This window comes from Chenopodium quinoa, unplaced genomic scaffold (assembly GCF_001683475.1).
Source record: "Chenopodium quinoa cultivar QQ74 unplaced genomic scaffold, ASM168347v1, whole genome shotgun sequence".
NCBI lineage: Eukaryota > Viridiplantae > Streptophyta > Magnoliopsida > Caryophyllales > Amaranthaceae > Chenopodium > Chenopodium quinoa.
The window spans coordinates 9833159-9860726 of record NW_018745684.1 but is presented as its reverse complement, the minus strand read 5'-3'; the positions used below and the strand labels follow the sequence as shown (position 1 = coordinate 9860726).

At 40.6% G+C, this 27568-nt stretch overlaps 1 protein-coding gene across 1 annotated transcript; it reads left to right on the top strand.

Annotated features, from left to right (window-relative positions):
* Positions 1–1349: 1349 nt before the first annotated feature.
* Positions 1350–9764, top strand: LOC110717474. Its single transcript, XM_021896187.1, has 6 exons — positions 1350–2236; positions 5464–5519; positions 7561–7670; positions 7771–7924; positions 8558–8650; positions 9356–9764. The coding sequence occupies exons 1-6, from the start codon at positions 1453–1455 to the stop codon at positions 9491–9493; spliced, it is 1335 nt and encodes a 444-aa protein (XP_021751879.1). The 5' UTR covers positions 1350–1452; the 3' UTR covers positions 9494–9764.
* The last annotated feature ends 17804 nt before the right edge of the window (positions 9765–27568 follow it).

Sequence of the window (27568 nt, the reverse complement as noted above, 5' to 3'; positions counted from 1 at the left end):
GCAAAAAAGTAAACCCACAAAAAGCTACTTTTAATAAAATAAAAAGGAAATAAAAAAAGAAAAAGCATAAGAAGTAGTGGAGAAAAGGACAGCTTGGCTCACAATCAACAACAAAAATCGATTTCTCAAAGAAGTAATTCTTGCAAATTCATCTCTTTCTTCAGCATTTCCTCAAATGTCCTCAACATGTGTACCTTATCAAATATGAGTAGAAGAAACATATTAAATGTAATTACGAATAAAAAATTACAAGTTTTATAGAAGTAACACTACTAACAAATTAAAGAGAATGACAAGTTTTGATGGGAAAAATTAGCAAACGCTGCGTTTAATGGGCTGATTAAGTTTTGATACTGTTTTTTCTTTCGTAGAGTTTGACCCCTGTTTTTTAGGGGCGGTTATAATGGGTGGTATTACATAGTTTTTAGAGTGGTTTTCATGGATAAGTGGTTTTGGGTGGATTTAGAGGAAATGAGAAAAGGGACTTTAATGTTGTTGGGAATTTCTATTTTGAGAAATCGTTTTTTGTTTTTCACTTCATAAATAATGGGCTATCCTTTTCCCCAATATTTATTTTTGCTTTTCCTTTTCAATTTTCCTTTTATTTAATGCCAAGTTGCCTTATTAGAGTCATATAACCATTAGAGTCATATAACCATTAGAATCTTAGAAATTCTCAAACTTGAGTTCATTATGCGCAACAACCCCTAACTGAATTGCCGAGTCCAAGCCAATAATCCACATGAGTGACTAGGGGTGTTCAAAAATCAGTCTGGATCGAAAAAATAGACCGAATTTGACCAGACCGATCTCATACCGGACCGGACCAAATTAACCGATCTGACCTCTAGGTTGAGAAATTTATTTTTACCGGTCTTCGGTCTGGTCCGGTCCAAAACCCTATAAAAACCGGTCTTAGATTTGACCAATTTTTTGCTTAAAATTATGCATAAAACCTTATTTAATGATTAAGATTTTTCTTAATAAGCTTAGAAAACTTTAATTGTTTAAGTTTTTAGTAATCCGTACTAAACATACATAAAAACACGTTAAAATATTGTTTCCCTCTATTTTTTTCGAGTTTTTCATAAAATTATTGAAAATTTAGAACTTTTTATTAAAAAATTATAAAATCGGTCTAAATTGGTCCGGTTCTGATTTTGCACCAATTTTTTCGGTCCGGTCCGAGTTCGGTCTCTGCTTAATTAGTCAGATCTTCGATTATTGAAATTTAAATTTTCAGTCCGGTCTGGGTTGGTCCAATATACAACCCTACGAGTGACACGACCACTAGCCCTCGTACAAGTCGTATCGTATCCAGCCAAATAACCACATACGTAGTATTTGGGTAAGACTACACCCTCAATTCAATCACATTTCATTCCCTTTAACCTCTTTCCCGCTCCACTGCAACAACCAACCAACCTTCGCACTCTCTCTCCTCCACCTCCAATGGCGGCAAACTCCGCAACCTCACTCCGCCATTACCCCAACCTCTACCTCTCACTCCCATACTCCATATTCCAACCTCAACTACATCATCAATGGCAACCCAAAACCTCCGTCATCCCAATTTCTTGCTCCTTCTCTTCTCGTCGCCGGCGCCGGCGCTCCACTCGCCGGAACCCTAACAAGCGAAACAACCCTTCTCAATCCCAGTCTTCATCTTCTGATTCTGGTAAACTTCAATTTGTACTTGATGTTGATCAATTGAAATCCAAAACACCTCTCTCTCTTCAAAGAACAATTAATTTGTGTGAATCTAAGTTTCATCAATTTGTGTCTTCTGGGATTGATGCTTATAACGATTTACGTAGTCTTGTGGTTGTTGAACCTGGGAGTAATCGAATTGTTGTGTCGTGTTCTGAGTCGACTGTTCGATTCGTAGGTGGTGTTGTGCTTTGGAGTTTTGTTAGTGTTGTTTTTGTTAGGGTTTTGGTTAATTTAGGGTTGGGGTTGCGGCGGAGGAGTGGGGATATTAAGGTGGAGGTTGTTACGAGGAGGGATAGGAGTTTGGGTGGGAGAGAAGTGGTGGTTGAGAAGAGAGTTGTGGAGGGGGTTGACAGAAAGAGTGATCTTGAGTTGAATGAATGGGGTTCGGAGGGAATGTCGAGGAATCCGATACGGAAGGAGCCGCAGCGGAAGTTGCCGGGTTGGTGGCCAGTTATTAGTCCAAGACCAGTTGTGGAAGTGTTGAGGGAGGAGTACCGGAGTGCGGCCAACAAACTCGTTCAAGGTTCGTGTTATTAGGACACACCATGTTTTGTTAATGATAGTTGGTTATGTATTGGTTATTAAATGTGGTGTGAAAGTAATTGCTTAGTATTTTCTAATGTCCATATCCTCTAATAGTAGTTTTTTTATTTTTTTATCATTCTTTACTAAACAAAATTTTTTAAATGATGAAATGTGGGTATTACTATGAGGAGTCAATATTAATTGGGGTATTAGTCAAAGAAATTCTTGTTGTGTATGTTGATGCAGCAAGTTAGAACTTTAGAAGTATGTAAGGAGTATCTGAACTAGAGCAAACATAATTTAGCTTTGGATCAAACCATTTACTATATTCAAAGAAATTCTTGTTATGTATGTTGATGCAGCAAGTTAGAAGTATGTAAGGAGTATCTGAAATAGAGCAAACATAATTAAGCTTTGGATCAAACCATTTACTATAATGATCCATCCAAATATTTGTTACATTCTTAACATTATATATTAATTAGAACATTAACGGTCAATGAGCCATTCTGCATTATGACAATTTTGTTACGTGAACAACATTACTGCCCAGAGCTTTTCAGGCAGTGGCTAGCATGCTAACTCAATCAAAATCTTATTATTGTTGGGAAGAACTAACATGTCGACTAGTGATTTTCAGGTAGTGGCTAGAATGATGGTCTTACTGTGAGATATTTTAGTACACATATTATGTAGTATGTTGTGCACCTTGGATGGTTCTCTTAGATCGAGTTCATTTGCCTGACACTTATATATATGAGCCTATGATTTGCAAATATAGAGATGTGGTTAAACGAAACGGATTTTGGAATGATGAGAGACACTTGCATGAGAGAAAATGTTTAGGAACTTTGACTAACTCTGAAACTGATTTGCATTATCTTGAGAATAGTTGGAGTATACCCTCGAGAGAGGTGGAAGTATTTGAAGTACCGTTAGAAGAGCGATTCCAACTTAACTACATGATCTCCCAATTGCCACCTGCTAGACCACGTACTTGTTTATCCCATTAATCTTCAGAAGATTTTGACATTCCAAATATTAACCATATTCATGAGTGGAATCTTGATGAAAACTCTTTCATGTGTACCTGAGAAAGTGTTATAGACTGGTAATCTGATTTGTATACTTTACCGATTAAGAGGAAATTTAAAGGAGAAAGCTTGGAAATTTGATTAAACAGATTAATGGTTTCTTAGGGTAGTAGGTTGTAATGGACCCAAGTGACCCACACACCAATTCGGGTCCAAACCTCAACTCGGGTCAAACCCAGCCTGGTCAACCACCCTTAGTGGTGTATACGAGGCGCAAAGAGAGGAATAAGCATGGACAGCAACAAGCAACAGCAGCAGGGGGCATTTCTTAGCAACAAGACAAACTCCATTAAGAAGAAGAGAAGGAAAGGAAGGCAACTAGTTTCTTTGTGTTCTATTTATGTTTCTCTAAATTAGCTAAGTCCCACATGTTTAGCCTTAAGGTCAGCTTGAACATGTTAGTATAAGTATGGTAGAATGTTTAGTAGGAAGATTATCCAGAAATTGAGTGTAAACACATTGGTGAGATTAGTAGCCTCAAGCTACTTGGTGAGAGTGATAGCCTTAAGCTATTAGTTTGTAATCCTTCTTCCACAACCTTCCTTCTCTTAATTGTTTCAATTATTCACCATATTTTCCGGCTGCCGGAGTCAGTCCATAACATAGGGTTAGCCTACAAAACACATATTAGTGACTTTGAGGTCACAATTCTTGACTTTAGGTCACAACTCTCTCAAGGATTCACTCCTAAACTCTGCCTACCTTCTTCCTTCCCTCTCTCTATTTATACTAAGGCTAAAAAACTACTAACCTAATAATACTAGACTTCCCAAATTGCCCTTTTAAAGTTAGTCTATTACAGAAAGTGAACCATCTGTTACTTCTCGTAGGCATCAAAGCCTTTCAAATCTCAAAAAGGGCCAAGCATGAACCTTATACGTCAAAGCCTAGAGAACCAAGCCCGAATGCACACCTATTTCTCCAATTTGTTTGAGGCCTAAACCAATATGTGTTCCAAGCCCAATTTGTTAAAGAACTAGCCTAAACTATATATCTTACCCCTCAGCCTCTTATACACCAAGTTCACCCGTTAGAGGTTACCGAGTGGATGGTGAATCAAAGGGCGATGATCTAGACTATGATCCAAGCAAGGCAGATTATGATTTTGAAGACAATGATTGGTACTTTACTAGTTATTTTTAATGTTTTCAGTCAATGCCCTAGATGGCAAGTTGTAGTAGTTCTTTTGTTTGGGATAATCCGCCCGCTTGCTAGTTAAAGTTTTTAACGTGCCAATTAGCAGCTCACATGTTATTTTATGCTTCCAATTAGTGGCTCGCAATATCACCCCTTTATCTTGGAAAGGAAGATCCTACAAGCCTTGAAAATTGGATAAGAGAATTTGACAAGTTTTTTGATGCTATCAATTGCCCTGAAGATCTAAGAGTGAATAATGCTATTTACTATCTTAGAGAACGAACCCTTTCTCATAAGGGAGGAGGACTTTTGCATCAAAGCAAATCCTTAACTCTCAAAGAGGACAATATCTACTTGTGGGCTTATGTTAACATGAGGTATTACACTATGGATTGTGTCAAGACAAACTTTGGATCTCTTTATGGTTCAAGCTTTATCAGGAGGCAGCAAGCGACTTCTTTGAGCTAATAACATATGGCTGTAATAGGGAAGTGGGCAACTTCTGTTAAAATTTCGGAGTGGAGATCAGGTCACAGTTGACATGGTACTTATACATCTCACTTTAATGAGGGGGGAGATAGAGAGATCATACATAGTGAAAATTCCTGTTGGGGCATGGGGGAAGGGGAGAGAGATGACCCGAGGCAAAGCTCCTGTCAAACTTAGATTCTTTTATGTGAAATAGAATCCAACATGGTTGTAATCTAATTCTCCTCTCTCTTATTCTTTTATTTCTTGTGAGTAAATGATTAATTTACCTTTATGTTATTTGAAAAAACAGGTTCCTTTGTGTTGTATGTCCATACTCCATAGTAATGCTTAGTATTCTATCTTCCCTCATTGTTGTCTATTTTTTATACTCCCCAAGGTGTCAACATTGTGTGATTGATTGCTGTTTGTCTTTTGGACAGGTAAATGCATGCATTTCAAGCCTGTCTAAATGTTAGAATCATACTTTTCTCCTTCAAATCATGATTCGTTGGCCTGTTTCCAGCAATCATGGATGATAAATTGAGAGGAAAGGACGTCTCAGAGGAAGATATACTTGAAGTCAGTGGTTTCTTATGCTAATCATCTTTATCTTATAAGTTATAACTATAAAATTCTGTTATGAACATGTTTGTTTTGGCATTTTGCAAATAATCTTGAGTTTCTTCAGGGTTATAGCTGCTTTGAACTTCTCCCTGCAGTAAAATTGTGGTGGATATAGATGACTTAAGTTGAAATTGCTTTTTTACTTCTCTCAAATTTTGGTAAACTTTTTTCTAGGCTTTTTTTTTTTGTGTGTGTGTGTGGGGGGTGGGGTGGGGTGGGGTAGGGGGGGTGTTTAAGTCATAAACTCGCTCCATTGCTATGTAAGGGAAGGCAATGCAGTAGAAGGTACTCCCTCCGCCCCTATTTAGTTGACATGGTTTGACCAGCATAGAATTTTAGATATATTTTTCAACTGTAGTATTTTATTATGTAAAAGTTGGTAGTGGTGTAGTTTTTTATTGTAGTTTGTGGGGTGTGGGAATTGTTTTCAGAGAAGTTGGGTAAAATATGAGAACCATAACAAGTGAGAGGAAATATAAAAAATTAGTGGGATCGAAAAAAGTATAAGTGTCTCAACTAAATTGGGACGGCCCTATAGGGAAAGCGTGTCAACTAAATAGAGACGGAGGGGGTAATAAAAGTAAAAAAAAAAACAGAAAATGAAGCTGAGAAGAGATGGTTGTAGGGGGGATGAATTAATGAATGTGTCATGACAAAAGGAGAGAGGGAAAAGCTATTTCTTTCATACGGAGGATAATAGCTACCCTAGGGTAGAGGTGGGTAACGATTACTTCCATTAGGATGGTAATAATTCGTATCATCCTTCCCTCTCCTTTATATTAACACTATATTTTCTTTACTACCACTTCTTCCCGTTAATCACCATCTCTACTCACCTTTATTTTCCTTAGTTTGACTTTTACTACCCCTCCTTGATGCATTACCTCAGAGTATATGTGATAAAAGTTTCAGTCCAGAAGGTCCCAGCATTTAACAGAAGTTTCTCCAATAACGTCGATCATTGTTTACCAGGTAGCGCTGCAGATAAGTAACCTTTGTGCTCTGGTATTGTCCAATAGGTGGAAAGAGAGGATTGGCTAGTTTGTAATAAGGCTTTAGTGTGATTATTTAGATGAAGCTCTTGAAAATCCCAAATCCCAACACTTGATATTGAGGAGTGTGGTTATAAATATAATCTGTTTTTTTTAATCATCTTGTGATAAACACTAGTTCTCCAACATTTATAGATGATATTACAAGAAGTGTGAATTCACTTCGCTTGTGCTAAATTGTGATAACAAATTATGTAAGGTTGAAGAATGTAATTTTAAAGTTTATGATGTAAAGTGTCATGGTGCAAGTGCTTAGACTCCGGATTGTGTGGCACACTGTTGCCAATGTGTTGGCAAGGGTGCAAGCCTAGTGCGGAAAGAGACTTGTGCGCACATAGCAACCTTTGTGGGTATTTACTTTAAGAAAGGGAACTCTTGCCTATTGGCGACAAGAACAGAGACAATGATCATAGTGCTTGTGTGCACATAGCAGGCATAAGCAGACGAGAAGAATTTTGAGTTTGCAGAGCTTTAATGAGTTTGGGGTGCTTTATTAAAAGTATAGGCACGTTATAAAGGCCTAATAACTCAATGCAAGCATTATAGGAAAGGCGACTTTGGGTAATGGGTAGGAAGCCTTTATTACAAGGGTAGCAGCACATTATTTATAAAGGCCTAACCAAATAAATAGCTTTACTTTGGAATTACAATTTTTTTCCTTCATTAGATTGACATTAATATAATAATTACGTCTAACGCCCAAATATCTTAATGAAAAGTCCTAGAATACATTGAAAGGAGGTTGGATTCTAACACAACAGCTTCAACTAGGAGCGATAGAGCCTATATGTTTTCTCTTTTTAATTATTTGAACATCCAAATGCTAAATTAAAAGTGTGTCTGTGTACTTATTGTACTTTGTGTTGCTGTTTTTATTTTTCACTTGAATTATTGACTGGAATGGCTATTTTGTTTTTGTTTAATTTGGTTGGCGGGATGAGCAGCTGCATAGGATTTGTAAAATTTCTGGAGTACAACTCTCCTTCGGAACAGAGAATGCCCGAGACTCTTTTTATCGTTTAGCCGTGCACAATGTCATAAACACTTGTTGTAGGTATTAGTCATATTCACTTTTAACATCCGCTTACAATTTTCCAGATCTGATGCACTTCCAGATCTCTCCAATACTTGAGATGTATTAAGTTATTTTGCAGGGCAGGAAGTCCTTCGGTCCAAATTGATGGTGAAGATGCTCGTCTGTTTGTAGCTGGGCTTGCTTATGATGTAGGTCTCTCTAATCCTCGAGCAGCAACAATTGTATCTGCTGCCATTGCTGCTCAAACACGCCAATGGTTTTTACAGGCTTGGGTAATGCTATTAATTATCAATGTTTAATCTTAATTGTTTGTAATATCATTTGTTTTATGCTTCTTATTAGTTTACATTATGTTAATTTGACCAACCTTCCTCTGCTTGCAAAACAGTTTTAGTGAAATATAATTGATGCATTTACCACACTTCAGCATCCATCAAGATTTAATGATGAAACATTGGTGCAGAGAATGTTTGAAGTTCATGGATGAATCATACTTTGTTGTATTTATCTGGGTTTTTCCTTGTAATTTTCAGGCTATATACTACTCATATATAACTTCTTTAGTTGAGAAGTCATTAAATTAATGGCTGAGAATTTGTCTTCATTATACACAGGACTTGTATGATGCGTGGACTCTTCATTTTTGCTCAAGTAACTATGTCTGATACTTAAACCTCCTAATGGATTATATACACTCGGACACTTCACTATTAGCCTAAGAAAGGAAATTCTATAGGAGTACTTGCCTACTTGTGAATTGTGATGCATTATACCATGGCAGTGGTGACCCTGATTTTTATTCTTGTTTTTATATGAAGTTCCTGTGTTTGGGCTCCAATTAACATCCATATCTAATGTTTGAATGGACTGATTCTAGTGTTGTTTTCTGTTCCCTCTTTTTTCAGGCCTTGGAGATGCAAGCGAAACATTCTGAAGCTATGGAGGAATTGAAGAAAATATGTCTAATTCATCAGATATTTCCACCAGAACCTTCTTCTGTATGTATATTTGCTTAGTTGCTTTTGGATTATTATAATTTATATGTGTGCATGGGCTGTGAAAGACTTTTTAGAGTATATTTGATGGGTCATGCTTGAATTTATCCATATGTTGAAGAATTTTAACAGAAAATAATCAAACTGTATGAATGAAAGAAATTTTTGGGTTTTTTGTGGCCATTATACAACGGCATTGTAAGCTCACATTCAATGAAGTCAAATGTTCATACAATATCCTTTTTGTTCTTGTAGTATAAAATCTACATAAAAGTAATTTATTAAACCTCCTGCACTTACTCTTTATGAAATAGCAGGCAAATGCATTAGATTAAGGGTCTATTGCGAACAATTTCTTTATTAATAACACAGGGGTAAGGCTGCATTCATTTAACCCCTCTTCACCACCGCCCCCCCCCCCCCTCCCAATAAAAAGCAGGAGCTTTTTAGAGCCATTTGAGGTAATATAGTTGTAGGGTTGCTTTGGACTTTTATATGGCTTTATGCTTGCTTAACGGTCTCCTGTTTAAAAGTAAGAGATTTCATATCTTTCCCATTCTCTATACTTCTTCTCTCCCCTACCTTTAATAAGGCTGTTTATTTACCAGAAAGACGCATTCTATTATTCTAAAGTGGTGCTGATTGTTCAACTGTAGCTACTCTTGCCGTTGTAATATTCACTCTAATGTTTAAGGTGTGTTTTTGCAGCCAGAGATGGAGATGGTTGCTCGGGGTCTTCAGAAACACTTGAAACCAGAGCACCGGGAGTTGCTACTGACAAATTTTGTCAGTATCTGTGGTGAAGGGAGTCCAAGAAGTGCTGCAGAGGCCCTTGGTCTGGTCTAATACCCATTTTATGCATTCTTCTAGCAAAAATCCTCTGAAATTGTTTGTAGAAGATTAGATAGGTACTTAGGTAGCCAACAACTGATGGAAGATTTCACTTTTAAAATAATCTTACTCACGGAATCTATACTTGAGCATATCAATTTATTATAGCATCAGTTTATCTAATGTAAATTTAATTTATTATAGCCCACGTTCTACGGTGAATGAGTGAATGGAACATGAGTTTCTTTCTTTGACTTTTTGGGTAGAAATGAGAAAGTTGTTTAAAGATATTGGTATGTATTACTCCGTATTAGAATAATTATAACAAAATATTATTTACAAAATAAGATTAAAAATATAATAAAATGAGTTTGATGCTCATTCAAAGACTTCAAGATAAAACTAGCATTGTAATTTTTAGAATGCATGTAAGCCAACATTAATAAATACATCAATATTTAATGTTGTAATTTTTTTTTATTTAATTAATTAATTTTTTTTTTTTTTTGGTGAAACCCAAACAGATGGGTTTATTTCTCTTTGAGTATTTTATCACAAAGGATTAATTGCTACAAAGAAATAAAATATGACTAATCTATTAACTATTACTAAAACAAAATGTTGGTGACATCATTATTGTCCACATGTTACTCACATAATAAATATTTTTCCGCCTAAATGCAAGGATGATGTCATCTTTTTCTGAGAGCTACCATAATTAACAATTTTGAAATTTGAATATTAGAAGCTTCTACATTACAACTACAATCTATCAATTTATCTTTAAAAAATAAAACAATTGTAAATAGCACACTAATAAATGGACTCTTACATTGAAATATGTATTAGGTGGCGTTGAACATGTATTATATCATAATTTTGATGAAAATCTAAAACTATAAAATTACAAATATTTTTGTACAAGGTGCATAATTCTTATTTATTTTTATCCATTTTTTTTAATGTACAAATTAAAAAAAATAGGTTCTATATAAACCGTGCATCGCACGGGTTCTAACCTAGTTGAAAAATAAATATAAAAGATTTTGAGAAAGATTTGTAGCGATTCAATGGCACTCCTTTCGTATTTTATTACTTGCTCCATTTGCACTTTTTGTACTATTCATTTGACCTACTTAAAAAAAAAATATAGTCTTCTGGGTACTTGTTGAAAATTTGGAATCGTCTCAATGAATAGATTATTAATTTTTAATTGTTATAATTTATATTTATTGATAATTGAAGGTATAACTAATTAAAGATTTATATCGACATACATGCCCAGGAGAAATGGAATAAGTAATAAAATACGGAGTGAGTATGATTTTTAACATTTGATAAAATTTTTAACCATTCTTTAAATGTTAAATCATATTCTGTTTAAGCTAAAATCATATTCTCTTAACTTAAAGTTAAACCAAAGAAAATTTAAAGTTATCTAAAATTGATTAAAAGTTATCCTAAAACTATTTGATATAAATTAAAATTATTGTAAATCCCTGTACGCAAAAGTTTTTGCCATATGAAAACTCGGTTAATCACCGTGTAATGCACGTTTGTTGATTTATTATAATGACAATAAGTTTTATTAAAATAATTATATAACATAATGAATTGATACTCCAAGTATTAAAAAGTATAAAGTACATTAAAATAATTAAAAACATGTGAGAGAAAGTTTACTTTAGGTTTTATAAAGTGAAAGTTAGCCAATTGACCAAATTGGTAAAACAAATAAATAAATAAACCCAAAAAAAAAAAAAAATACATACCAACAATTTGGTAAATAAGAATAACTTTGGCAATAAATTGGTAAAAAAAAAAAAAAAAAAAAAAAAAAAAAAAAAAAAAAAAAAAAAAAAAACCACAAGCGACAGTTGGTAAAAAAAATCTAATGCAACATTTAGAACAAACAATCTTTTTTCCACAAAAACTCTACAAAATGCCTAATTGAATTTGTTTTCATGTTTTTTAAATTTAATACTCTCATAAAAAAATTTCAATTAATATTTCAACCATTTTTTTCCAATTAATGTTGCTAAATCTTGAATTACACAATTTTATTCCAACCATTTTTTTTTCGTTAATAAGGCCAGAGTTGAAAATTTAAGTGAAAAATTAATATTTTAACCGTTTTTATTTTAACTTTTTTATTTCCTAAAAAAAAGGGGTTGAAAAATTAAGGGGGAAAATCCAAGAAAACAACTTAAATAATTATACATTTGCAAGTAGTTTATTGATTTTTTTTTTTTTGGGCTAATTGTCAGCTGAGATTATTTTTTTATCAAATTATCGCTTAGCGTTAAGTTTTTTTTGCCATATTGTTGGCGGAGTTTTTTTTTTCTCTCCTCTCCAAAGTGTCGTTAGAGGTCATTTTTTTTTTACCAATCTCGTCAATTAGCCGTGAAAGTCATAACTTAGATGTACCATAATTATTTCATTTAACAATTAATTTTTTTTAAGCAAGTAATTTTGAAGGGAAATTTTTTAATAATATGTTGTCAAGTGTCCTTTTTAGTAATATGTAACTAGATCATTCCCGAGCAAATATTTGGATTTTAAAGTTATTTATTGATAGGCTGTCGTCAAGCCTTACCAAAGATAAAAACCTAACTTGGTCTCTCTAATGGGTCGATCCCACAAGGACTAAGGGGAGCACTAACAAATATCAATTTGTGATAAGCTAAGTCAAGTCTTTTTGGGTTATGAGTTATGAAGAAAAATTACAAACAATAATAAAAAGGATCTTGGAAAGGTATCCACCAATTAAGTCATTCACAAACTACAATTTAACATACAAGACATAGCAATTTGGGGATAAATTAGGGGAAGTCATCTAAGGCACCCAACTACTCTCTCAAGCTAGAGGGATTACTTGAGTCAAGAATATAACCTACTCTCGTGGTTACAAAGCATAAAACAAGTGGTAATGCATAATCACGATGATATAAACATTCCCTTGACTAGAAATTCCTATTCTCATAGCATTTTAAGTCAATTAAGCATAAGGGAGCTAACTCAAGTTCATCTCTCGATCCTTCATTGAGAAAGCTTAGATAAATAGTTCTAGCAATGGCCACTTACAAGAACTAACAATGAAACCACTTAAGCTCAACTAATTAACATCCCACATTAGCTAAAACAACACATACAAACAAGTATTTGTGAATTCATCAATGGTTTCAACCATCCCAAGTAAAAGAACTACTCACAAATCATAATAAATTGCAAAACTAAAGGAATTAACAACTAAGAACATAAAATCAAACACTAATCTAACATAAACAAGTAATTAAGGATGAAAAGGTACAAAAATAAGTAAATAGAATAACAAAATAGGAGAGAGAGAGTAAGAAATTCTCATTGATATTGCAAGGAGTATCCAAATCTTCAAGTCTCCTTCCTTCAATTCTTCATATTCCAAGCTTTAAACAAGCTTTTCTCACTTTCTCTCTCTAGAAAATGAGAGTTTCTCTCTCTAAAAACCCTAACCTAAGCTAAAACTAAACTAAGAAGATCCCCCCTACAAATGAAGCTAAAGGGATATTATATAACCCCCAAGTAAAAGGACGGAGAAACCTGTTAGGTTTTCAAGTAATTCAACAACTAGAACAAGAACTACTTTAACAAGTGTGGGAACAAAACCTAAAACATGTATAATTAATATTAAATTATACAATTATCCAAATACAATTCATTGTATTACAACCAAACACCAAAATATCAATGTATTTCAGAAATTACATTGAAAAACACTAGTTGATTAGGGGATTTTTATCCACCAATCACCGTTTGACAAGTGGACCAACCAGGTTCCGCCACGTGTCCTTCACGTAGGCCAATAGGAGCCTGCCACGTGTCAATCACAGATACGTCCTCTACGGACCAATTGAGACACGCCACGTGTCCACCCATGCCAAATGGGAAAACCGGCCAACAAGGCCCAATCCTGTCTAGAGGCCCGGTCAGCCCTAGGTTTACCCTAAACCTAGAGAGTGGCACGCTTCTCAAGACTATAAATACTTAATTAATCCTCATTAAAAGGGATCAGGTAATCAAGTAATCAAGCAAGGAAGCAATTAATCTCACCTGAAGAACAGAGAAGAACAGAAACATTACGGAACACTAATAACCGGCTAATCTCGCTAACAAAGCAGATTACCAACATTAAACACTCTCACCTAGAGAGATCTTATTACTTTAATTTCCGTATTAATTACTCCTTAATCAGGTACTAACTTGACCGTTGGAGGCGGAGCTCTCAGGAGTCTCCGTTATTTTGCAGGTACAGGCGTCCGGTTCCAGTCTCGGAATTGTAACTCTCCCGCAGGACATCAGAAAACCCCGAAACATTTGGCGCCGTCTGTGGGGAGAGTACTTCAGAGATGGCATCCAAGTCTGTACCGACTCCTGAAGAGAGGCGTCCCCTAAACGACCCTCAAGTTCAGTCGGACCATGACACCGAAAGTGAATTTGAAGTTGAAACTCATACAACTCCAGACGGGACCCTAAGGGCCCGACGTACCCGTCATACCGAAAGGAGGGAACGGGAGCATCTTCAAACAGGAAGCGAGCCAGCAGGCGCACCGCCTGCTAGGCAACAGCCGACTGATGGGTCTGCTCCCATCACAAGGAACGAACTCATGACCTTCATGAGGGACTTCAAGGGAGAGATTCAAGAGTTGATCAACAAGAAGCCGCCTGCTTCAGTCAAGGAGCAGTCGGCCAAGAAACCTTCCACTTCACAGAAGAGGAAGCCAGTTCAAGGGCGAGAGGCGACTCCTCATCCTAAATCTAGGAAGCGGGAGCCACCTGCCCTTGATTTCACAAAATTCCGTTATCCTACAGGAAATAGGAAACCGGTTCGTCATATTCAGGCGGACGGGTCAAAGCAAACGTTCACAGATGCTCGGCTACTGCTAGAGCAGAAGAAGAGTCACCGATTGTCAGAGTCGGCTTCTACTTCAGACTTTCAAGACAGTTTGCGAAATGCCTCGATGAGGCATACTCAGTCGTACCATGAGAGTCAGTCAGGCGGCACCTCCCGTCAGTCCGGCTTTCATAGTGCCCAGGCGGTACCAAACTTACCATTTGTGCCGCAACAACAGTATTTTATGCAGCCACCTCCATTTGGTGGACCTGCAGCAAAAAACGTCCAACCTATGGACTGGCAGCTACGGTTGCTTAGACTTGGTGAACAGCCGTCGGCCTTCTCCAAGGAAATTACTGAAGCCGCTCAGCCGGCCAAAGTAAAAAATGTACTAGTAGGCGCCTATGACGGCACTACTAACCCAGAAGACCATCTGATGGCATTCACCAACCTGATGTATCTTCAAGGGTTAGATGATCCCACTTGGTGCAAGTGTTTCCCAGCGACTCTCAAGGGAATCGCACAGCAATGGTTCGGCAACCTGCCGACTGGTTGTGTAAACAGCTTCAGGATGCTTGCTTATTTATTTGCCTCCAACTTCGCCATGAACATCCCTGCGAAGAAAACTACCCTTGATTTGGGAACAATTCAGCAGGGCGAGAAGGAGGGGCTTCGCTCTTACATCAGGCGGTTCAACCTGATGAGAATACAGATTCAAGGGTTACCGGATGAGGTAGCTTATACCGACTTTTTTAGAGGTCTCAAAGATGGGTCTACCTTCAAATTTGATTTGGTTCGAAAAAGGGTGGCGACTCTTCAAGAGGCCTTGATTGAAGCAGAAGCCTATATACAGGCGACTGATCTGTGTACGATAAAACAGTCGGACGGGAAAAGGTTCGACAAAAGAGAAGGACGACAGAAACAGTCGTCTAACAAAGATGAGAAAAGAAAAGAGGTCTGGGCGGCTGATTCCTCTAAACAGCCGGCCCAGAAAAAGAAAAAAGAATTCAAACCATACTCCCCAAAGTATGTGTTTAACAAGGATAACCAGTTTATCCTAAAAGAAATAAAGGGACGGATCTCAATTGAGAAGCCGGTCCCCATGAAGGGTTCTGCAAACAACCGGAACCAAAATAAAATCTGTGCTTATCATGATGACGTTGGTCATCACACCAATGATTGCATCAGTCTCATGCGGTACCTAGACCGCCTGGCTGAGCAAGGTGATCTTGACACTTATGTCAAGAAATCTACGGGGAACACTTCCTCAAAAAAGCAGTCGGCCAAAAAGAATCAACAGGCCGACAGCTCCGATACAGATGATGCAGTCGTCTACACCATTGCAGGCGGCTTCTCAGGAGGCGGCCCCACTATTAGGGGCAACAAAGATAATATAAGGCGGTTAGATGTAAATTCCGTTCACCAAGAACGGCCGTCCAAATATACATTTCCTGAGATTGTCATCACTGAAGAGGATCTAGGAGGGGTAAGGGGGCCGCATGACGACCCTCTCGTTATTGAATGTAAAGTGGCCAACCAGAGAGTTGGCCGAATCCTCATAGATACCGGGAGCTCCTCAGATCTCATCAGCAGCAAATGTCTGTCGAAACTGAAATATCAGACGGACTGCATACATCCGGCCTCCCACCCTTTAATAGGGTTTGGAGGAGGAGTCGTCCACCCACTGGGACGAGTAGATTTGCCCATTCGCCTTGGCGAAAAAGGGGAAGGACGACACATGGTAGTCCGATTCCTAGTAGTAGAGGAACTCTCGGCCTACAACATGATTCTGGGTCGACCAACCCTGAATAAATCCAAGGCTGTTATAATCCCGTCTCTTATGTTGCTCAAGTTTGAGAGGGATAATGGAACAGTCGGCTCCCTAAGGGGAGATCAGAGGATGGCCCGAGAGTGCTATCTCTCGGATGTCAAGCCCACTGTTACGGCCACTGGGTCAAGTGGAGAAAAAACAGACCTTGACAATGTCAAGGAGAGTGCGCCTGTTCAAGAAGCAGGCGGCAAAAAGAGAAAGGCGTCCCAGACAGAGTCCGCAAGAAAAGCAAGAAAATAGCAATCATTGGCAGAGGAGCGGCCGGATGAGTTCCGCCCTCAGCCGGCTGGTGAGCATGCGGACCTGATCTTAGACGACTCACGTCCTGACCGAACAGTCAAAGTTGGGACGACTGCTCTGAGAAACCTTGGTGACGACTTTCACAACCTATTGAAAGAATACAAGGACATCTTTGCATTTGAAGTCCATGAAATGCCAGGCATTAGTCCTGATCTGGCGGTACATAAACTCGCTGTGGATCCGAAAAAGAAGCCGGTACGGCAAAAGAAGAGGAACCATGGCGAAGAAAGAAGTCAGGCGGCAGCCGCCGAAGTTAAAAAATTACTTGATGCAGGGTTCATTCGGCAATGTTACTTCCCAGACTGGGTTGCAAATGTGGTGCTTGTTAAAAAGCCGAATGGCACCTGGCGAATGTGTGTAGACTACACAGACTTAAACAAGGCGTGCCCCAAAGACAGTTACCCTCTGCCTAAAATTGATAACCTGGTCGACTCAACAGCCGGTCATGCCTTGATGAGTTTCATGGACGCCTATTCTGCTTTCCATCAAATTCCCTTATGGAAGAAAGATCAGGAGAAGACGACCTTCGTCACTGATCAGGGGTTATACTGTTACACGGTCATGCCGTTTGGTCTCAAGAATGCCCCGGCTACCTTCCAACGAATGATAAACACTGTGTTCTTTGATCAGATTGGGAGAAACGTCGAGGCATATATTGATGATATGATTATCAAGACTAAACTTCAGAAAGATCATCTGACGGACCTCCGAGAAACTTTCGCCACACTCAGGCGGCACCATGTCATGCTCAATCCCAAGAAATGTGTATTTGGAGTTGAGTCTGGGAAATTTCTCGGATTCCTTATCAATCAGAGAGGAATAGAAGCGAACCCTGAGAAGGTGCAGGCGGTCATCGACATGCAGTCGCCTCGTACCATCCGAGAGGTTCAGAAGTTAACAGGTTGTCTGGCGGCCTTGGGAAGATTTCTAAGCCGATCAGGCGACAAATGCCTATACTTTTTCCAGGCAATTAAGAAAAAGGCAAGGTTTGAATGGGGGCCGGATGCTGAGGCCGCCTTCCAGAAATTAAAAGTTCACTTGCATTCCTTGCCGAGGCTGGTCAGCCCTTTGCCCAAAGAGGATCTCTACATGTACCTGGCCGTCTCTGATCATGCGTTAAGCGCTGTTCTCCTTGCTGAAAGGGACGGCTGTCAGCACCCGGTCTACTTTGTCAGTCACGTACTGAAAAATGCCGAGTTGAGGTATCCCCTAGTGGAGAAATTTGGTCTTGCACTCTTCATGGCTGTTAAAAAATTGAAGCCCTACTCTTTGGCACATGCAGTCGTCGTGTATACAGACCAACCAATCAAGCGGCCCCTTACCATCATGGAGTCGTCAGGACGAATGATCAAATGGGCCATAGAAATACAGAGCCTCGAAGTTACTTTCGAGCCTAGAAAAGCAGTGAAGGGGCAAGCCTTTGCTGACTTTATTGTAGAGATGACTCGTCCTCCTGACTCTCAAGTTCCAGACCAAGTATGGAAGGTATATGTGGACGGAAGCTCTACTTCAAATGGTTGTGGAGCAGGCGTCGTATGTCAATCTCCAGAGGGCGACAGGTTCGAGTATGCTCTACGCTTCAGTTTTCAGGCTTCAAACAATGAGGCAGAATATGAAGCTTTACTAGCCGGGATCCGCATGTGCAAGGCGGCAGGGGCAAGAAAAATAGACGCCTGTTCTGATTCACAATTGATAGTGAGTCAGTACAATGGCAAATACCAAGCAACCCATCCGGCCATGATCAAGTATTTACAGGCGGTCCGACAAGCAGTCGGCTCCCTTGAGGATTTCCATCTGATCCAAGTGCCGAGATCAGAAAACAACCAGGCGGATGCACTGTCAAAATTAGCATCATCCGCCTCCTCCGATACTCCTCGAACTGTTTTTTGGGAAGTAATGGAGAAGAGAAGCATCGAGGAAAACCCTATTGGAATCCTAGACAGAAGCTCAACCTGGATGGATTCAATCAGGGCATATCTGACAAACGGTACACTGCCGGATGATCCTCAACAGGCGGCAGCACTGAAAAAACGAGCCACCTGTTTTGAAATGATTAAGGGAGAACTTCACAAGAGGGGGTACCTTCAACCTTTCTTAAAGTGTGTTACTCCTGAAAAGGGACGAGAGATACTAGATGATCTTCACTCTGGTTACTGTGCTTCTCATATAGGTGGTAGGATGCTTGCTCAAAGGGCAAGGCGGCAGGGCTACTTTTGGCCTACTTTGGAAGCAGATGCAATGGAGATGGTGAAAAAATGTGACAAGTGCCAAAGGTTTGGCAAATTAATTCACCGTTCGGCTACTGACCTCACTACCATTCACAGCCCACTACCGTTTGCTAAGTGGGGCATGGACATTCTGGGTCCATATACGCCTGCTACAGGCGGCAGAAGGTACATACTTGTTGCCGTTGACTACTTCACTAAATGGGTAGAGGCGGAGGCTGTAAAGGGAATCAAGACGAAAGATGTAATTTCATTCATTTGGAAAAACGTCATCACTCGGTTCGGGGTTCCCATGTCTATGGTTTTTGATAATGGTCCCCAATTTGAGACGCCTGTTCTCAAAAGCTGGTTGGGAGACCAAGGAATTGCACACTACTTTGCATCTGTCGGCCGTCCACAAGCAAACGGCCAGGTAGAAGCCTTTAATAAAATCATATCAGACGGTCTCAAGAAAAAGATTGAACGAGCAGGCGGCCTATGGGCGGATGAACTACCACATGTTCTCTGGGCCATTAGGACGACTGAAAAAGGGGCGACTGGAGAAACTCCATTCCTCCTAACTTATGGTGCGGAAGCTGTTCTTCCAATAGAACACTACGAGCCGACTCTTCGAGTAATGCTATATGACGAAGAGGCAAACTGGGAAGCCATGCGCCTGGCATTGGACTCACTTCCTGAAAAGAGGGGCAATGCTGTTTTGCGCCATGAGATCTATCGCCTGAGAATGACTAGATCATACAACAAAAAAGTACATAGGCGTCCACTCAAAGTAGGGGACTTTGTACTTAGAAAAATGGAAGCAGTTGGTAGGGCTAATGAGTCTGGCAAACTAACTCCCAACTGGGAAGGACCCTACCGAATCTATGTGGAAGTCAGGGACGGTACCTACCGTCTGGAAACACCAGACGGACAACCGTTGCCTCGAACTTGGAATGTAGATAATCTTAAAAAATATTTCTTCTGAATGATGTAAAGTAAAGAGCTACTTAATAAAGTTTGCACTTACTATTCAATTTTGTATTACGAGGGGCATGCCGTCTGTACCTTTACAGTCGGCCACTCTCCATTGAGTTTTTCACTCTATCTTCAGAGGGGCATGCCGTCTGTACCTTTACAGTCGGCTACTCTCCATTGAGTATTTTACTCACAATACTTAGCTAAAAAGATTAGGGCCTGGCCGACCCTGTGCCTAACAGGCGGCTACCCTTCTTTTACTTAGCACCTACGTTCACCAAGAACTTACCAAGGCCACCGGCCGAATGATCAGACCAGGCGCCAAGCCAACTGATCAAATCTACAAAACTAATACGACATGTCCCAACATCATAGCAGGCGTCCGACGGCATCCCTCCGGATGAAATTCGTCGCAGAGAGCAGCTCCCTTTTGGGTGGAACATTGTTCTATAAACTAATTACACGGCACCCATACGACTGTCCCCAAGGGCAACCACGTAGCCGTTTTTGAGACAAGGATAACTCTATCACTAACCAAACCAGTGGTAGCAGTTGACATCTGAGTCAGATGACCGCCTGTATTACTTGGGATAAATGCAGGGGGTACCTATTGAGTTAATAGCCAACAAACATTGGCAAATCAAGGGGTCTAGCCGGCCTACGCCGCCTGGTACCTCTACTTCTCAAACAAAAGTGACGGCGACTGAGTAACTCCAACGTTAACTCATAGTCACTCCCTCAAATTTGGTATGGAACCTAAAAGGTATGAGTCGTCCGCCTGTTTTTAACAAACAGGGACTCTCAACCATACTCTTGCTAGATTAACAAATTACGAGTTAAAAGCCAACATTGGCAATAAAGGGAAACAACCGGTACCCGCCGCTTGTTATCCTACTTACATTATTCCTTGGCTACTAGGTAATACTATTTACTTGATCAGACCACTTTCCTACTTGGTTAAAATTACAAAAAGACAGGCACGTCTGCCTAAAAAGGATCCAAACAAAATAGTTCGAATACCGATTGAATAAATGGCCGACTGATCGTCTATCCTGGAAACAGACAACCAGTCGTCCAGGGGCATAGGCGGCGTACTTACTATTTGTACCTGTCTGCAACGTTCGGCCATATACAACAGTCGGTCTAGTGAACAAGGGGATATTAGATATGGAATACTTAGACAAATTTGAAGCAAAACAAAAATTTGATTAAAAATAAGCCGGTCATTAAAGACCAGCAAAATATTCAAAGCCCCGGCCCCCTGGCCGGGTAAATACAAAGAAAACGGCACGCAGGCCGTGGAAAAAATACATTAAGCTTAAGAAGGGGGCAGTTCAGTATTAGCAGCTGCCGCCTGGTCAGCACTCTTCTTGCTGGACTCGGCTTCAGCTGCATCCTCTTTTGACGCCTTACCCCCAAGTGGCACAAGCGCCACAACCGGCTCTTCCTCCTCCTCCAACGCATCTCCCAACGCCTCTTCTTCAGCAGCCGCCAGGATCTCTTGATTATATGTTTCCGAACACTGGCGGTACGTTCTTTCCCAAGAGGCAAAGTCGGCATTGGGGAACAGGCGGCCCCAGGTCATGCGCTGGATTTGAGCGGAGTCTTCCATCATCTCCCGGACGAGCTCTTTCTTCTCTTGCTCGGCCTTTTCCGAGAGCTCTTGGGTAAGACTCTTCTCTTGGCTCACCAGGCGTTCTTTTACGTTGGCCAAGGATTTCTCCATGGCTTCGTAAGAGTGCATTTTTTGGCGAAGAGGTTTCAGCTCGGCCTTAAGATTTGTGATGGTCGCGCCCAGCTCGTCATTCTTCTTCTGGGCCGCCTCTAACTGAGCCCGAACAGCGGCGGTAGCCTGCGCCTGATAATAAAGAATATCAATGGTCAGTACTTCATTTTGGGCAATTTGAAACATTGCCTTATCACAGTTAGAGGCGGCCATAGCTTTTGCAGCCTTTACCTCTTTGTTTTTCCGATCAAGCGGCTTGCGAAGGCTGTTAACTCGGAGCAGGGCCTAAGTAAAAAAAAAAAAAAAAGGCGTCAGTTTCCAATCAAAAAAGATAACAGGCGTCCTGGAATTCAAATACTCAAAAAGTATACCTCAGCAAGGACCCCTGCAATCCCATCAAGGTCAAGGGTGCCGGCACCCCTGACCGCCTCCCTTTCAGATGGAGGAACTACTTTGATCATGGACTTGGCAACCTCAACCAAGTCAAGCCCCTGAGGGCCGGCTGCATCAAGCGTAAAAAAGCAAGTTAGACCTAGTCAAGAAGGAAGCAAGTGTAAAAGTTTTTACAAGTAATTGTCCATACTTCTAGGCGGCCCCGCTGGGGTTTTAGAAGAAGTGGCCGGCTGCTTCTCAGCCGCCACTGTTTTCCTGGAAGACCCAGGAGAGCTTGCAACAGTCGTCCTCCGGGCCTTGGAGTCCGGCTGTTGCGAGGAAGAAGCTCTTGGAGTGCCCGACTGAAAATAAAAAGAGTTAGTATATGCATAAGACAACTCCTAAAAGAGGAAGAGTTTCGAAGCCTACCAAGGGTGCCCCCTTGTTGCGGGAGTCGGTACAAGACTGTTGCATGAGAGAGGCCCGCAACATGGCCGCCGCAGTCTTGGATGCTGTTATTTTACTCATGGCGTCAGCTGCAAAAAATAAACAGCAAAGTTAGTAAAGATCCCAAGTAAACAAAGCGTGAAAAAACAGAGTATTTGACAGGCCGGCTACCTCTAGAGCACCGACTGCTGAGGCCACAGGCGGCCAAAAAGTACTCGTCATAGAGCCACTTGAAGCTCGGGACGCAGTTTAGGGGTACTTGCTCTCGTACCCCTGAAGTAGAGTTCACCCTAGTCTCTACTTTGAAGAGTCCTTTGTCTAGGATCTCTTTTTTAGCCTTTGGGGGAACAGGCGGCATGCTGCGGCCGCCTGCGAGAAGAGGCGGATCCCTATTCCACTTGTTAAAGCGTTGGTTCAGCTCCGTGTCTGAACCCTCGATGATAAGGAAGGTGTTCGGCCAATCCTTCCATTTGTTCGCCTTACCTCTCGTCATGAGGTAACCCCTATGGCTTGTTAATTGATACCAGCCGGTACCTCCTGACTTAGGGGTCCGGCTGAGATAGTTCATGTGGGCGAAAGCCTCAAAGCTTGGCTCCACCCCGTACATTTCGCACCCGGCCACATAGCCGAGTACGTTTACCCAAGAGTTGGGGGCTAACTGCCATAACCCCAAATCATACCCATCTAAAATCCGTTGAACAGCCGGATGTAATGGGAAGCGCAGTCCAGCTTTGATGGCCGCCACATAGCAGCCAAAGCAGCCGTCATCATAGCTGGTACCAGCCGGCCAGACGACAGTGTCTTCTGGATCCGGCACGAACAGTAAAAATTCCGGGCCCATTCTGTGGTTAGCTATAAAGCTCTCCACTTTGTCTTGCATGGTTGCGATCCGGCCCCGGGGTACCGTGCAGTAGTAAGGCGTGTTTTCCTCTCTGAAAGAGGCGGACGGCTCCGCCCAATTGCCCCCCTTCTCAACTGCATGAGAAAGCCTCGCCTCTTGTAGGCGGCTGTTTCTTTCTTCTGAGCCTGGAGAACTGTGGCCAGAAGAGCTGGACTCGGACTCGTCCTCTGACGAGTCCGAAGAGGACGACTCCTCCCCTCTCCCAGAGGGGCCCGCCTCCTCTCCCTTAGAAGGAGCAGGAGGAAAATTAGACATATCAACGGTCAAATGGGAAGGGACCACCTTGACCCCTCTCTCAGAACTGTCGGCTTGGCAGCCGCCTCGTTTCACTTCTACATCTGGCGCCTGGTCAGATGTTTCACTAATGAGCACCCTTTGGGAGGAGCCGTCCGAGTTTGAAATCATAGCAGTCTTTTTTGTTCTGGCCATCACGTTCTGCATAGACACAGATACAGTCGGACTTTGTATAAAGGGCAAAGATGGGTCCAGAAAAGGGCAGGCGGCACTCCTAGTCCTAGATTCAGCCGTCCCCGGTGACCGGCTGATCACTAACTTAGGTCGTGTCGTGTGCTTCCGTGGTGCCATTTCAAAAAATAAAAAGAAAATTAAGAGTAAGAGAACTGATTTACCTGAACGAGTGACGGTTGATGAAGTTCTGGAAATCCGGTGCAGTCGGCTTGTCAGAACAGGCGGTAGGCAGAAAAGGTCCGAAATGTCAGAGCAAGTTCAGGGGTCCGAATGTTCTCGCAAAGTTCTCAATTGTGAAAATGACCGAAGTCAGCACTTCCTTATATAGGCAAAGTGAGAAGGCGAAGGGTCGCTTCCAAATTCAAAATTTGGGCGGGAAATCTCTCGGCCATTTGCAAGGTGACACCTGTAGCAGGCCGTCGCCTGTCATCGTGCGACACCTGTCACAGGCGACACGTGACCAGTCACGCGCCACCTGTGAGGGGCAAATGATTAGGGGATTTTTATCCACCAATCACCGTTTGACAAGTGGACCAACCAGGTTCCGCCACGTGTCCTTCACGTAGGCCAATAGGAGCCTGCCACGTGTCAATCACAGATACGTCCTCTACGGACCAATTGAGACACGCCACGTGTCCACCCATGCCAAATGGGAAAACCGGCCAACAAGGCCCAATCCTGTCTAGAGGCCCGGTCAGCCCTAGGTTTACCCTAAACCTAGAGAGTGGCACGCTTCTCAAGACTATAAATACTTAATTAATCCTCATTAAAAGGGATCAGGTAATCAAGTAATCAAGCAAGGAAGCAATTAATCTCACCTGAAGAACAGAGAAGAACAGAAACATTACGGAACACTAATAACCGGCTAATCTCGCTAACAAAGCAGATTACCAACATTAAACACTCTCACCTAGAGAGATCTTATTACTTTAATTTCCGTATTAATTACTCCTTAATCAGGTACTAACTTGACCGTTGGAGGCGGAGCTCTCAGGAGTCTCCGTTATTTTGCAGGTACAGGCGTCCGGTTCCAGTCTCGGAATTGTAACTCTCCCGCAGGACATCAGAAAACCCCGAAACACTAGTTGTGAAAGATAATGTACTTGCCTCTACTCCAAGCTTTAACAATCTACATGAACATGAGAAATCGGTGACCACTTGAGTCTCAATCCTTGATACACTGACTTAGGCGTATGAATACATTCCTAAAGAGTTTAATTTCCCCCACAATGGTGCTTGGGTTTGATACGGAAATACTCTTTGAGATACAAAAGTCAGCCCAACGTTCTTTGCACTAAGAATCGATGAAAGATGATCAAAACACTAAGAAGGATTAATTGGAAGAGATTTCTCACAAAAGTTTGCAAGAAGTTTGTGAGGAATTGTGAAGAATACTTTGGGAGAGAAGAAGAATTATTCTGTATATCTCAAAAATCTCTTCATTAAGTCTTTTATTAAAGACTTAATAACCGTCAGAATTTCGCGAAATCAGGACTGGCGCGGGTGCTCCTAATCAGGAGCGGGCACGCCTCTCCTGTACTTCCGAAATTCAACAAAGGAGTCAGAAGGGGGCTCGGTTTAGGCGCGACCCAAGCGCGGGCGCGCCACTTGGACGCGTGGGCGCGCCAAATGACACGCGGGCGCGCCAACTTTCTCCTTTCAAACGTTCAGATTCCAGTGAGGTCCGCGGTTTAGGTGCGACCTCGGCGCGGCCGCGCTTACCCAGCGCGGGCGCTACTCATGGTTTGCGAGCGCGCAACCATCAACACTCTAAATCTTCCAACAAATCCAAGAATCGGCCAGTCTACAGGTCGGCACGGACGTGCAGACCTGTTAAAATGAGAACAGTAGCTACTGCCTGACCTTGCACGGACGTGCATCAATTGGCACGGACGTGCAGCTTTTTCTAACGAAATAGCTTCGTTTCGGAAGGTCATAACTTCTTCATTACTCATTGGAATAAGGCATGTAAGTAGTCGTTGGAAAGCTCTTAAGATGAACTTTAATCTCCAATCTGAATCACTTCAAAAACTTGAGTAGAAAAAAAGTTATGGTCATTTGAAGTTGACCTTAAGGAAAAAAAATCCTTCCAAAACCCTTCCAAATGCTCTTATTTCACTCTTGGACACTTTTCCTAGCTTGCTTCTTTCATTCTTCCATAGCTCCCTTATTTCCTCTTCTTGTCTCAAACTTCTTTTCTTCTTTGTCCAAAAGCTTCAAAGTGCCATATTCATACCTAAATATGCACCAAAACACTAGCAAACCCGTGAAGCATATGATACACAAAAAATGCATAAAAATAGAGTAATTAGTGAACTAAGGCATTGATTTCTCACAAGTATAAGTCTCAAAATCACTCTAAAATCATACAAAATAACAAGTTATCATTTACAAATAATAAAGAATTCTTTTTTAAATATAATTATTAAAATTTCGGCATTACAAATATTAAAAAAAATCTCAATCATTAATTGACTTTGACATACACAAAAAAACAACGATAGACCAAATTAATTTAACTTTTTTTAGTTTTAGACTAAAAATTGGTGTTTATTCGAAGAAAAAAAAAGTAACAGATGATTGTGAAACCAATGAGGTGAATTTTTTTTTTTAATTAAAGAAAAAGTAACAACTAAAAACCTTTGTAAAATTATCTTTTTAGGATGGAAAAATATTAATAGTGGTTTTTGCTTTAGTAATAGTGTTAGATAGATATTCTTTCAAAAAAAGAAATAGTTATAGATAGATATTGAGATAAAATAAATATAGTAAGAAGTTTATAGAGCATTTAAACATGAAATACAAATCTTCATACTTGGAATATGATAATTAAGCCATAAATACCATATTTACCTTAACATAATTATTAACTTATCAATTATTTGATATGACCAGAGTACCAGACAAATAAGTAAAGAATAATGATTTTTGAATAATATCTTGCACATTCCATAATAAAAAATATTGTCTTAGGATAAAAAAAATCTTTTAATTTGCATTTTTTTTTGTATACATAATGCACTGACTCAGCCATTTTTCATAAGTTAAAATTCAAAATTAGAGACAATCTCAAGCTCATCAAAAATGACAAATCAAGGTTCTATGAAGATAAAGGAAAGCTCAAATTCACTTAATAAAATCAATTTTAAGTGCCATTACTACAGAAAAAGGTACAAACTATAATCATTATTTACATTATTTTGATACGAAATTCAAAGTTGAAATTTGAATGAAATTACATTTCCTTTGTAAAATTTAGTTTCAGATTTAATTAAAGAACGAACAACAGCAAAAACTCAATTATTGATTGAAGTTACTGAAGAAGAAGATGATGATACTACAAAGAAAATTGGTAAGTATCTATAATATTATTAGGAAAATTCTACATGGTGGCCTTCAAGATTCAAAAATTCTACGTGGAAAATAAACTTTTTTCCAATTTTGTCAAGTGGTACCCTAGTTTTACAAAATTCAGCATAGTGCCCTTTTTTGATGTTATGGCTAAATTTTATAATTAAAAAAGAAAAAAGAAAAACCACCACCACCACCAATATCCTCTTCCCAACCACAAGATCCACCACCGTCGCCGCCCATCCCAGCCTATCCCTTGCAGCGACGACCCAGTCAGCCCCCCACCTTACCTTATCCTCTTACCCTGACCTCCGTGAAGCCCTCCTACCCCCTCTCCGGCCAGTCACCTCTTCTCCTTTCCCACCGGCGACCCCACCGGTACCCCAACCCTCCTCTTCTTTCGCTGGAGACCCCCAACCCATCCCTTAAACCCCCGCACCTCTTTAGGGTTTAGGCGATTGGTTGGGCTCTGTCGGCGAGGGGAGAGGAGGGTTGGGGGAAGGTCGGGGTAAGAGGAAAAAGGAGGTTGGGGTGCTGGGTGGGTCACCGGTGCGGGATCTGTTCGCCGGCGAACTCGTCGGGGCCTGGGTGGACGGAGAGAGGTCGATAGTGGCTGGGGAAGGAGGCGGCGGTGAGTGTGGTGGC

Excerpts from the sequence above, each read along its gene's own strand:
- LOC110717474 (XM_021896187.1), top strand. The coding sequence starts at position 1,453 with ATGGCGGCAAACTCCGCAACCTCACTCCGCCATTACCCCAACCTCTAC. Across the intron at positions 2,237-5,463 it reads GGCCAACAAACTCGTTCAAG|CAATCATGGATGATAAATTG; the intron begins GTTCGTGTTATT and ends GCCTGTTTCCAG. Across the intron at positions 8,651-9,355 it reads TTCCACCAGAACCTTCTTCT|CCAGAGATGGAGATGGTTGC; the intron begins GTATGTATATTT and ends GTGTTTTTGCAG.